Raw genomic sequence first — 14,394 nt, 5'->3', positions numbered from 1 at the left:
CAGTAGAATACATATATATTAATACATATATTACATATACAATGTATGCTGTATATAACACACTATATATAAGGTGGTCCAAAAATAGGTTTACAGTCATCATGTAGGCATTTTAAATTTCTTTTAAAACATTTTATTACATTTCAATTTCTATCTTATAATTAACTAAATTCGCATAGAATAATGGTTTCTTATTTTTTTTTATAATTAAGATCTAGACTGTTAATATATGAATGCGAAAGAGATATTTGAATAACTGTAAAGCTACTCTTGGGCCACCCTCTAAATATATATATATATATATATATATATATATATATATAGAGAGAGAGAGAGAGAGGGTGGCCCAAGAGTAGCTTAACCTGTTGAAAGCCACTGACCAGATTTGTGGGTGGTGTAAGGTCCCCTCCCGACCCAGAGTAACGTGGTGGTGGAACAAGGAGGTAGACAGGGCTATTAGACAAAAGAAACAGGCTTGGAAGGACTGGAAGAATGGTGGTAGCAGGGAATTGTACCAATGTGCCAGAAGGGAGGCTAGGCGACAGGTTTATTTAGCCAGAGGGGAAGCAGATAAGAAAAGATTTACCAATGTTCTGCACCGTGAGGACCAAAGACTCGAGGTATTTCGTGTTGCAAGACAGTGTAGGAGAGAGAATAGTGATGTTGTAGGAGAGAAATGTGTTCGCATGGATGATGGTACGCTTGCATTAAATGAGGATGCAAAGAAAGAGGTCTGGAGATGCCACTACGATAGATTGCTTAATAATGAGAATGAATGGGAGGAAGAGAGCCTGCCGTATGTCGACCCAATAGAGGGACCAGCTATCCGAGTTGATAGTACCAGGGTAGATAAAGCAATTAAGAGTATGAAGACCGGGAAAGCCCCCGGCCCATCAGGAATCACTGCAGAGATGCTCAAAATATCTGGCAGTGTTGGCTATAGCCTAGTCACCCGTATTACGAACCAGGTGATACACGAAGGTGTAGCAGCATCATAGTCAACTGCTACAAAGGTAAAGGTGACGCTTTAGATACAAATAATTACAGAGGCATCAAGCTGTTAGATCAGGTTATGAAAGTTACAGAGAGGGTCATAGCCCAACTAATTAGGGAGCGAATCAATTTAGATGAGATGCAGTTTGGGTTCGTGCCAGGTAAAAGCACTACTGATGCCTTATTTCTAGTGAGACAGCTGCAGGAGAAATACCTAGCTAAGGATAAACCTCTGTACCTGGCTTTCGTTGACATGGAGAAAGCCTTTGACAGGGTCCCCCGATCCCTTATCTGGTGGTCAATGAGGAAACTTGGGATAGAAGAATGGTTAGTGAGAGCTGTGCGAACCATGTACAGAGATGCTGCCAGTAAGGTGAGGGTTGGAAATGAGTACAGCAATGAATTCCGGGTAGAGGTAGGGGTCCACCAAGGTTCCGTCCTCAGCCCCCTCTTATTTATCATAGTCCTCCAGGCAATCACAGAGGAGTTCAAGACAGGTTGCCCCTGGGAGCTCCTCTATGCTGATGACCTTGCCCTAATTGCGGAGTCACTATCAGAACTAGAGGAGAAGTTTCAGGTGTGGAAGCAAGGTCTAGAATTGAAGGCATCCCACCCCAAAGAAATCTATTCTTATCGTTGATTTTTGGTGTCGCATGGCCAAAAATTACAGTGAATTTTTTTAGAGACACTTTCAAATTTATCGGAATATCGGACTGAAGATTTGGAATAGAGAAATTTTCATTCTCTTAACCATGAAACGATCGTATCCGATTAACTAAAGACTTGTTTTGTTTATGCCTTTCCCTCCGTTTTTTTGTTCTATGTGTGCCATAAATATTGCCATCCGTTTAGAGAAAAATTTGTAGTTTAGAATCAGTAGTTCTTTGACTGCTATTTCTAAATTTTCAGTATGTTGGAGAAGCAACTCAATGCTAATCCCTGTATATTTATGATGATAAATGGTTTTACCGATAAAGGTTTTTTCATACTGAACTACTTGGCAAAATTGTTAATTATTAATTCTATTATTAATTGACGATTCCCTGCCCTTATTCTTGTGTATATATATATATATTGTAGCTTTGTGTCTATGTTTGTCCCCCACTTCCACTTAATAACCGGTGTTGGTGTGTTTACATTCACTAACTTAGTAGTTCAGTAAAAGAGGTCAATAAAAAATAGTACCATGCATAAAAAAGAAAGAATTGGTATCAATTTGTTCAATTAAAATTCTTCAAAGCATAACCCATTGTGGTCGCAGTCTGATGACTGAAAAAGATAAAAGACCCACTAAATTTCTTAGTAAAACTTTAAGCTAAGGGAGATGTTATGACATAGCTATAAACGTCTGGTGTAAAATGGTATTACACAAATAAATAGTTGGTTGTGGTTATCTAAAAATGACCTATCGCAGAAATATATGTTGACACAGAACGCACTCCATACATAGGTACAATACTCAGTATTCAATGTTCAACTTCTGACTGTTAAACCAACACACATCGAACTAACATGGTTAACCAACATGTTCGAAGTAACACCATCAACTACACCCTGACAGTTCACTCTTCTTATTTATTGTAATTGGTTAGTCCACCTTCAGTCACATGGGGGTGTTCAGGTTTCTCCCATAACAGGAGGTAACTTTTGTTCACCTATCTCAGTAATACTATGGTACTGAAACCTCTCACGGTCGCTTTAACTGCTAGAAATGCTTTTAAATCCGATCCTAATGCTGGATATTCAAGAAGCAAATGAAGGGCAGGTTTTCAATCCCGGGATCATCCTGGTTCCAAGAAGGTATAATATGTCTGTCTAGAGCAAATGTAGACTGAGGTACAGAGACAGTTACACTTTTATTAATATAGATACACACATACATATGCATGTATACACACACATATACACATATATGTTTATTTCACTTCCAAATCACACCTGGCATCTTTAAAAAACATGACACATTAGATAAGAAGATTATTACAACTGGAATGTTTCTACTTTTAGATATGCTTCAAGTAACAAAATAGGTTCATTTCATACTCAGTATATTGTGATTAAGAATTTCCTTCCTACTTTCAAACCCTTCAACTGAGCATTGTATTTTCTCTTTCCAGCTTATATTGATGACATGGAAAAACTTTGTTTTAGTATGGCTATTGCATTTCCAAGTATTGTAAGTATCACATTTACCATTTAAACTGAATCTGTATGTTTATTTTGGGAATCCATTTTGTTATTTTACAGATTTCCATATTATTCCAAGCATAACATTCATGGCCTATCTCAGCTCATTTGTCTTTTAAGGCATAGGATCATTTTGCTTTTAAAAACAAAACTTGCCTCTTTTGAAGGTTTTGCCAGCTCAAGATGATTTTCTAATTTCTTACACTTTGGTTTATTATGGTTGTCTTCACTAATTGTATTTATGCAGAGTTGAATGCTTTTTGGTATCTTCAAAGCTTTTGCAGAGTGAGAATGTTATATGTATCAATGGTGGAAAAAATTCTTTTGTAATTTTATTATCATGATATTTGTGAATAGTTTGCATAAGTTCCCAAAATTATATTATTCAAAGTAGAAAACACAATCAGACAAGTGAAGAGAATAAGACTCTAGAATACAACATAACATCTGATGTCTTAAAAGATGTAAAGATTGATGCCCAGGACTCAATAGCTTGTAAATATATGCAAAAACTTTGATGTGTAATAAGCTTTGCTATATCCAACTTACCTTGGCAGGTGGAAGGACATGACAAGTAAAAATCAACCATAACAGATAAAGACTACTTTCACAGTGTGCTGCCAAATTCCTATAATATGTTATCTTTAATTTTTTACTTGTTTCAGTCATTAGACTGCAATCATGCTGGTGAGTGCCTTGAAGAATTTTTAATCAAATGAATCAGCCCCACTACTTTTTTTTTTAAGCCTGGTACTTATTCTATCAGTCTGTTTTGCCAAACTGCTAAGTTACAGGAATGTAAACACACCAGCACCGGTTGTCATGTGGTGGTGGGAAACAAATATATTCACAAAGACACACTCACATAGATATATATATATATATGATGGACTCTCCTATCGGTTTTTATGTATGAGGATTTGACAACCTATTCTTTCTTTGTCGTTCACAATATTTATGTCGAATATGGCATTTGAATCCCACCAATGATTTGCAAAGAAGCCCACATGTTGCAAGTATGAGGACTACGGGTCAGTGCAGGTGGTATATTTGCAGTTGGTTTTCTCGTTTGCCTTGCACCCCTAAACCAGTTGATGCTGGTTGCAACAGAGTTTCTGAAACCATTTTGACATGACAATCTCCATTTTGTTTGCTCCAAGGCTGTTTACTCAAAGGTGTTGTGAGCCAACTTGACTGCTGAGAAGTTCAGCTTGTCCTTACTACTCTCTTGTATGGCTCAATATCATGGACACCCTATTGACAGCACATTAACCAACTAGACATCACCACAAAGGCTGTCTCAGGACAATCTGTGGTTATTCACTAAAAGACAGAATTTCTAATACCAACCTGCTTAGCCAGTGTAAGATTGGTGGAATCGAGAGCTTCCTTATGCATTTGCAATTGCACTGGGCTGGCCATTGTGGTCAGAATGAGTGACAGAAGAATACCCAGTTCTTATGTACAGCCAGCTTGAAAGTGGGCACAGGAATGTTGGTTGGCTCAGATATATATATATATATATATATATATATATATATATATATACTCAGGCTTCTTTCAGTTTCCATCTACCAAATCCACTCACAAGGTTTTGGTCAGCCTGAGGCTAGAGTAGAAGACACTTGCCCAAGCTGCCATGCAGTGGGACTAAACCCAAAACCATGTAGTTGGGAAGCAAGCTTCTTACTACACAGACACATTGCACCTAAAATATATTTTTATGATTTTTATATCGGTGGTGAGAGCAATGAACATTGGAGGTTATCATGGTGGTGTTAAATCAATAGTCAAATTTATTGCAGCTGCTCATTAAAACTGGTTTTGTTGATTTTTGGTATTTTAATGTCTTGTCTGCAACTATATTTTAATTTATTCCCTTTTCATTTTTTCCTTTTTCTTTTTAGTTGAAGGAGGATGTCACAGGTCGCTTACCTGTCTATGCACGGCTGATATCTCGAGGTACAGTTGGTGAAGTACGCTCTGATATCAGCTCCCTGGAGCTATTTGCGGTAAGCTAAAGAATAGATTTCATCCTTCATTGTATTGTTTGTTTTCTTAATTTGTCTGAGCTTTTTGATGTTCTTTGCATTGAATATGGTAACACTAACTTATTTTAATTTTTAATTCTGATGACATTGATTAAATTAAAAGCTTTTATTTTAGTTTGTTGGGTTTATCCCTTCATGGCATTCTATATCTCATTATGTCAGTGCTGGCTGGTTTTCTATGGTATTAATCATCATCGTCGTTTAACGTCCGTTTTCCATGCTAGCATGGGTTGGACGATTTAACTGAGGACTGGTGAAACCAGATGGCTACACCAGGCTCCAATCTGATTTGGCAGAGTTTCTACAGCTGGATGCCCTTCCTAACGCCAACCACTCAGAGAGTGTAGTGGGTGCTTTTACATGTCACCCGCACGAAGGCCAGTCAGGCGGTACTGGCAACGGCCATGCTCAAGATGGTGTATTTTATGTGCCACCTGCACAAGAGCCAGTCCAAAGGCACTGGCAAGTGTTTGAAAAACAAATCTGCTCCTGGTTTGGCTGCCAGTCTCTTACAGATGACATTTCTGCACTTAATACTGTATGCCAATGAATCAGTTATCACTTTTACAGTGATGTTGCTCTATAATACTTAACTAATGATACCATCCCAGTGAGAGAACCTCTACATGGCTGCTTAGAATTAGCAGCTAATCTCCCTACAAAACACACTCTGTTGTCTTTATAATGGAAGGTTATTTTGCTGAGTTAGTAGTGCAAAATTTTCAAAATGTATCATATTCTGTTAGAAAGTAACCTAAAATGAAGATTAAATTATATCATATCATCATCAACATTGTTGTCATCATTTAACGTCCATGTTTCATACTGGTTTGGGTTGGACTGTTTGACAGGATCCTATGAATTGAAGGACTGCGCTGTGACATGGTTTCTATGGTTGGATGCCCTTCCTGATGCCAACCACTTTACAGTATTTACTGAGTGCTTTATTCGTGCCACCAGCAGTAGTGGAGTTGCATTGCAATATGCAAAACTACAAACTCTGAGGGGGATGGTTTATGCTAGCAAATGAGGGATGCCCTGGTACAAAAATTAAGAAATTTGCAGAAAGGAATTAGACATTTTCCTCTCCCCAATACTAGATGAACCAACAGTCCAACATGAGGTACAGACGAGGGCAGTGGAATCAAACTCAGTTATATATCAAATATACCAACAGTTGGGAAAATGGCACATACAGGAGTAGTGATGTGAAACACCCAAACTGAGAAAGTTAGGAAGACCATGGAGGTGCTCCAGCATGACCACAGCTGCATGGCTGAAATGAAAGAATATATATATATACAAATGATATATATATATTATATATATATAAATAATATATATATGTAAATAATATATATATTATATAATGTATAATATATATATATATATATATATATATATATAGATAGATAGATAGATAGATAGATAGATAGATTCAAGGTGAATATGGTACTTAAGTTTAAGCACCACAATTAATTATGGTATTATCCAAACAATTCCAAAATAAGGTGATTCAAATCAAAATAAGCAACAAGGATATTCAAGGTTAATGCAGTAATGTGTATTGAAGTAATTTGTTTTCGTATTTCACATTGTTTACTGTTGGAGACGTCCTGTACCCATATATGTATGTGTATATATATCATCATCATCATCATCATCGTTTAACATCCGCTTTCCATGCTAGCATGGGTTGGACGATTTGACTGAGGACTGGTGAAACTGGATGGCAACACCAGGCTCCAATATATATATATATATATATATATATATATATATATATATATATATATATATACATGTATATATATTTATTTATCAATAGATAGAGATTTATTTATTGATTTTATTGGATTGATCCACATATGAGATGGAGTTGCTCTTAATTACCATTCTGTAATTATAACACATGCTCTAGAAACTGATAATTTTAATAAATCAAGAATTTGTTATACGACATACTTGGCTATGTTGTATATACATAACCCATGCTAGCATGGAAAATAGACATAAAATGCTGATGATGATGATACACACTTAAACACAAATACATTCAAGCATATGATATTACTACCTCTAAGTCAATGTTGTTTGTTATGATATTATAAATATTTAAATGTTTGAACTTGTAACTGTCTAGTGATTATCCATTTTTGTAATGACTGAGAGATTTTTACTTCAATACATTCTTGATTTTTTTATTTTTACAGGCATCCAATGTAAATGTCGACCCATTTCAAGTGGCTACCAAAGTCCGGAATTTTATTGCAAAAATGACCAGTGCTAAAAGTTAACTCTTCACCAGTATTATTGTTGCTATTATTTTTATTTAAATTTTTTCTTCATCATTTCAAAGTGCTCTTGATGTTGCTGCAGCCTTTGTATTAGAGCTCTGTTAGTTTCATTGTCTTACATTGCATGCTCTAATGGCTGGCTACCGTAGCCCATCATTTGGCATTTGAATGATTTCTTGGTCTCTGTATAGACACACTGCAGCATGTGTTGCTTTGTCACATGGGATTTTGAACAATGCATTCGGCAATTCCAGTCTTTCAAATCTTTATAAACTCTGTATTGATAAATGATCACTTGCACAACATCTATACACTTGGATATCTCTTGATATAGATATTTTACACATCACATCACATACAGTTCTAGACACAGACGTATGCAGATATCAATATAGACATTGATATTAATATCTGAACATTTGCTTACACTCTTTTATAAACATACTCAAACATACTTTAAAAGGTAAAACACACTCTCAGTGACATACACACACATCACACATGTATATTCAAATTTACAAATTAGACAAAACAATGTTCAATTTATATTACAGAGTTTTTTTTTTTTTCTATTCAAACCTCTGGCCTCCCCAAAAGTATCAAGATAGAGAAGCACCAACTTCAAATACAGATATATATATATATATATATATATATATATATATATATATACACAATTGCAGCGTGGAAGGTGCTTATAAGCCATTTAAAATAACACACAAAATCCGTTAGATTCACTTCAACATTTAAATTTAATTTGTCAAAATATTTTCGTCGCTTTGAGACCGCGACCTGTTCACTGACAAAATTCTGTGCTGCATCTGAGAAAGTAATATTTGTTCATGATATATATGTACATGTGTATGTATGTATGTATGTATGTATGTGCGTGTACATGTGCGTGCGTATGCATCTGTGTACATGCGTATGCATCTGTGTACATGCGTATGCATGTGTGCATGCCTATACACATGTATGTATATATGTATGTATGTGAGTATGCACATATGTACTTATGGATGTACGTGAGTAATAGGGTAAGTGTGTAGACGTGTTTGTGTGTGTGTGTGTGTGTGTGTGTGCATATGTATGTACATGTGAATGTATGTTTATGTACTGATACGTGCGTCAGTTCAAGTTGTATACATGACAGTTACTTTGTTGAAGGTTGTATATACGCACATATAAACATATGCATATACATCATCATCATCATCATCATCATCGTTTAACGTCCGCTTTCCATGCTAGCATGGGTTGGACGATTTGACTGAGGACTGGTGAAACCGGATGGCAACACCAGGCTCCAGTCTGATTGCAGCGTGGAAGGTGCTTATAAGCCATTTAAAATAACACACAAAATCCGTTAGATTCACTTCAACATTTAAATTTAATTTGTCAAAATATTTTCGTCGCTTTGAGACCGCGACCTGTTCACTGACATATGTAAACACGCACACACATATGTGTGTGTGTGTGCATTTGCCCCTCTCACCATCGTCTAACGGTGAATTGATACAATGTCTTAGATACATATATGTACATATATAACCTTACTTATACATATATAAACAAGTATACACAATCATATTGACACTCACACACGCTCACAAATATACATATCCCAAAGTATACACGTATTTACGCTTAACCATCACTACACCTATAAATAGATATATATATATACATACACATGTATATGTATACATATGCATACATGTATTTATATGCATATATATATTTGTGTGTATATATATATGCATATGTATATATTTATGTATGTATATTTGTATGTGTTTATATTTAGGTATGTTTTTAAATATGTACATATGTATATGTGTCTGTAATCCACGTTAAATATTATGATGATGAGGATACATACACATGCTTATATATATAATTCATATATATATACATATACGTGTATATATATATAACGGTTGCTACATCCTCTGGAAAATATATATATATATATATATATATATATATATATATACTGATGTATGTGTGTATTCATTCATATTAAGTTTTCCTCATAATAATGTATTTGGCACTTTAGGTTGTTGAAATATGTGTGTTTCTTACTGATTGGTGTACTGAGCGATAATTCTATTTTAACTATACTGTGTTTTTAAATCTGTAAAGGTTGAAATAGAATTATATATGTAGCTCTTTACTAGATGTATGCCAGTCATTAACAAACAAATATATACACACGCATATATATGTGTGTGTGTGTGTGTGTGTGTGTAATACACGTTAAATATTATGATGATGAGGATACATACACATGCTCATATATATTTTAACTATATATATATATATATATATATATATATATATATATATATATATATATATATATATATATACATATACATATACCAGAGTAAGCACATAAATGTGAAACAAGGTGGAAAAAAATACCACTCAAATACCGGAGTAGAGTAATATGCTTTATTAATAAAACTGCAAAAGCATAACAAAAACTCAGTTACTCAGTTTCACATTCTCATTCTGATAAGCAGAAATGTGAAACTCTGAGTAACAGTTTTTGTGATGTCTTTGCAGCTTTATGTATACATACATACATATATATATGTGTATTTATATGACAAACATACACACAATATTTATTTTGCAAGGCAAAAGTGGTTTAATTTATAGTGGAAAAAAGACACTGTTCATTCACTGATCACTGTTGTTGATTTCGATCGCATCCACTTGTGTGTTACTTTAGTTCTGGGTTAGGAGTGGAGTGCAGACATAGTACAGAGTGCCAGACTAAATATGTTATAATATTTAGCTTTATTCTTCTGCATTCCATGTTAAACTCCTACAATACATAACTTTGTCCTTGCATCATTTGAGGGTTGTACCAGTAATATATTGTAGTATGTACTGTCATCTGTAATTTTCTCTTGCAAAAATTAATCTTGTATATAGTCCAAAAATATTGATTTCTGTTTTTTTGGAAGTTAGTGAGTTGTCAAAAATGGCAGTGTTTTGTATTTATATGTCTTACAATATCTGTGCTGTTCTAGTTTCTGAGATTTTTAGTTTTGGTTGTTATTTTATCAAACCCTGAGTGTTTAAGGGAATATGTACAAGTTATGTTCTGAAATTGTTGCAATTATCTATTTTCATTTATTTAAGAATGTTCTTGGTTCCACCAAAGAAATTCAATTTTGTATTTTGAGTAGGAATTGAACTCTGTTCAGGTACTAAATTGGCTCAAAAATATATGTTAAACATTATCCTATAATTAAAGAATCATCTCTCAAAACATTCTAATAATAACTTTCAGTGAGATTAGCCTGAAGAGCTGTTCTGACTGTTTCAACTATCATCTCATGTACAAACCTGTAAAAATTATTTATCAAATCTTACGTCAGCATCAGTGGCTGTTAATCTTAAGCAGACTTTTGATTAGAGAAACCATATTTTTAACATATTAAACTGGGCTCAAAAATAGAAGAAAGGAAAACTCAAAACTAATTTCCTTTGCTTACTTCTGACAGAAACACCTAGTCATGTTTTAGTCCATATTTTTAATTAAATTATTAATTAGTGTAATTATTTACTATTTGTTACACCAATATACATCAGTATCATTAATAATTGAATTATAAATGCAAATTTTAACATTGTCAGACCACTTTTACATATCAGGATATTTTCATTATATTATCAATATACCAGATTATGAAGAGATTTGGTGGTTATTTTTGAAAGAAGCAGCAATCATGTAGATATTCTGATGCATTGTAGCAAGTAGAGACAGTGATATAATTTCAGTCTCTGGTTGAACTCACAGCAAACTTGCACTAAACTTACAATGGTAATTCTTTTAAAAGAAGCATGAAAAAGATTCTCTAAAATATAGGACCTTTATATCTAAAGAAAAGAAAACAAATATATTTTGTCTTTTGGGGCTGAAAAATAATAAAAATATGACTTGATAACAGAGATCAAGTTGTTCAAAATATGAATACAATGTTTTACAAAGACATAAGAAGTTAAAATTACAGAGCATTAAAGCAGCAAGCTGGCAGAATTGTTACCACACTGGACGAAATGCTTAATGGTATTTCTTTCGACTTTACCTTCTGAGTTCAAATCCTGCCAAGGTTAGCTTTGCCTTTCATCCTTTTGGGGTTGATAAAATAAGTACCAGTTGAGCACTGGGTTGATGTAATCAACTTAACCTCCTTGAAATTGTTGGCCTTGTACCAAAATTTGAAACCAACATTATAAAATATTCATAACCAGCCTTTAGTAAAAAGCATTGCCATATCATCATGACATCAGCATAACAATGTTCTTTTGCCAAGAGATTACTGAACTAAAATTTACTCTATTTCATATATTATATTAGTGTTATCTGAGCATGGGAAAGAAAAGAACCTATTAACATTACTGAAGAAATCTTTTATTGCTTACCTGTTTCAGTCATTAGACTGTGGGCATGCCTTTAAGAATTTTTTAGTTGATCGAATTGACCCCAGGAGTTTTTCTTTTTTTTTTTTCAAACCTGGTGCTTATCCTATCAAACTCTGTTGCTGGATCACAACACTGGTTGTCAAGCTGTGGTAGGACATACACACACATACATATATATATATAACAGGCTGCTTTCAGTTTCCATCTGCCAAATCCACTCAAGGCTTTGGTAGGCCCAAGGTGCCACAGACTAGGACTTAACTTGGAAGTATGTGGTTGGGAAGTAAGTTTCTTACCACACAGTCACACCTGTGCCTATATATATATATACTTTTTACTCCAATATACGTTTCTTTCTCTTTCTCATTAGTAAAAATTTTACTTAGGCTTCATGTGCAAGGGGTTGATGAAATGAGATAATTACACCTCTTTCAAAAGTACTAGCAATATAAGTGAAATGAATCAGCTTCAGACAGTAATTAAGATGGTTTAACAGGTTTTGGTTTTCAAAAAGACATCATTATAATCATGCCTATCCTTAGAGCAATAGTCGCATGAAATGAAATGAAATGAAATTGCACTACTGGAGATTGATACCATGTGACATTCTCAACTTGCTGAGAGATTACCTCATGCTTTACAGCACTTACTCTACATGAAGAGTTAATATCAACATATATCAAAGATCATAGTTCAGCTCATTAATGTTAGAATTAATTCAGCTGACTGCATATCAACTGATTTACTTTCCAGTTATTGTACTTCACTTTCATAGCCTTTTGGAAAAACTACAAGGATCATACAGTCCCCACCCTCCCTTTCCTTCAAAAAATAGTGACTATTAAGTTTGTTACAGTCAGGCTAATTTGCTTTAGTAACTCAATTTATAGTCTTCAGTGATATCCCAACGGCAAGGCTCTTTACTTTAACGTATATTTCCATCCTTGGTTTAATAATTTATATTTTAGTGATTTTATTTCACATTTAATTCATCAAATGTAGGGATTTGTTGTATTTTAGGTTTGAAATTATCTTTGCAGGTTCTTTGATAGCTTTAAAGTTTCTAGTATAATCTAATTAGTTACCCCCCTGTAATCTGTATGTATGCATATGGACATATGCATTCATACTCATCTTCTATATTTTTCTTATTTTAATCTCTATCTTGGATAATGTTGATAAACAAGATGACCGAGTTCATGTATATATAGTTCTCTCTCTCTCTCTCTCGCTCATATATTTTTAATTCTTCATTTCAATTTTTGTTTTTTTAATGTTTTTATTAGTAATCTGCCAGTTACCCTCTTTGCACAAAAGTGTGAACCTGTGCAGACATGCACTTGTATGTGTGTGATATAAACTAAAGACAACTTTATTACAATGATTTCTTAGTAGAAATATTCACTATTTTGGCAAATATCAACTATTCCATGTTTTTTGGCTAGCCAGTCTTTCTCTTTCATCTCAATCTCTTTTTCTATATAAATATGATTAATGAGAAATTTCTCATAAAATTCATTCAAACTATCTTTTTGAAGAGGAAGAAATATTTAAAATGATTCTGGTCATGAAACTTTTAAGGGTAAAAATGAAATTTTTTTCTAAAAAAAACACAAAATGTTAAAAAAAATTATTTTTTATTCTTTTACACATCTATTGGTTGAACAATGATGATGAAAACAAATGAAATAAAAAGAACTAACAGAAAAATGTTTCTCAGATTTTTTTTAAACTTCTTTCTTGAGTTTGAAATAAAATAACTAGTGAAATGGTGATAACAAATCTAAATAACAACTTTCACAAGATGGAAATAATTATAATTTTCATTTCTATAAACGTAATCAAGGTAACAAGCTGGCAGAATTGTTAGCATACCATGCAAAATTCTTAGCTGCATTTCATCTGTCTTTACTTTCTAAGTTCAAATTCTGCTGAGATCAACTTTACCTTTCTATCATCCTTGGGTAAGTGGGGGGGGGTCAATAAAATAAGTACCTGTCAAGTACTGGTGATGATATAATCGACTTCTCCCTTCCCACAAAAACTGCTGACCCTGTGCCAGAATTTGAAATCAATGTTAGAAACTTGATTATGAATGATTAATCATTAGTTATATTATTCATCTTATTATTGCTGAAGACTGGCTCTTTGGATTTATTTACACCACATTCATGGTAGATAGTCACTGTTTATTCTTTCTAATTCCACTTGATTTCAACTGGAACATGTACAGTAACAATAACTCCCTTTCTGCCAGAACATGAAGAGGTCATTGCAAGAGAGTAACATCAACCATCTCAATTTAGTAATGATATCTAATAAATAAATATATAAACCTAAAGAAAAGGATAGAGGAGAAAAGAATTTTTAGTTTTAAAACATGTATTAGGAAGATTTAAATATTTCTACATAAATCAAATATT

General features: G+C 33.7%; 1 protein-coding gene across 7 annotated transcripts in view; it reads left to right on the top strand.

The window, feature by feature from the left end:
* The window catches only part of LOC106875681 (uncharacterized), a 64,170-nt gene extending 50,485 nt beyond the window's left edge, over positions 1–13,685 (top strand). For all 7 annotated transcript variants that reach the window (XM_052966524.2, XM_052966528.2, XM_052966529.2 and 4 more), the window contains exons 11-13: positions 3,111–3,169; positions 5,088–5,192; positions 7,445–13,685. In XM_052966524.2, coding sequence (XP_052822484.1) covers positions 3,111–3,169; positions 5,088–5,192; positions 7,445–7,528 — 248 coding nt within the window. In that variant the 3' untranslated portion in view covers positions 7,529–13,685. The remainder of the gene's footprint in view (positions 1–3,110; positions 3,170–5,087; positions 5,193–7,444) is intronic.
* Positions 13,686–14,394: the final 709 nt, after the last annotated feature.

This window comes from Octopus bimaculoides, chromosome 3, assembly GCF_046866305.1.
Source record: "Octopus bimaculoides isolate indiv1 chromosome 3, ASM4686630v1, whole genome shotgun sequence".
Classification (NCBI taxonomy): domain Eukaryota; kingdom Metazoa; phylum Mollusca; class Cephalopoda; order Octopoda; family Octopodidae; genus Octopus; species Octopus bimaculoides.
This window is presented reverse-complemented; position numbering and strand designations above follow the sequence as displayed.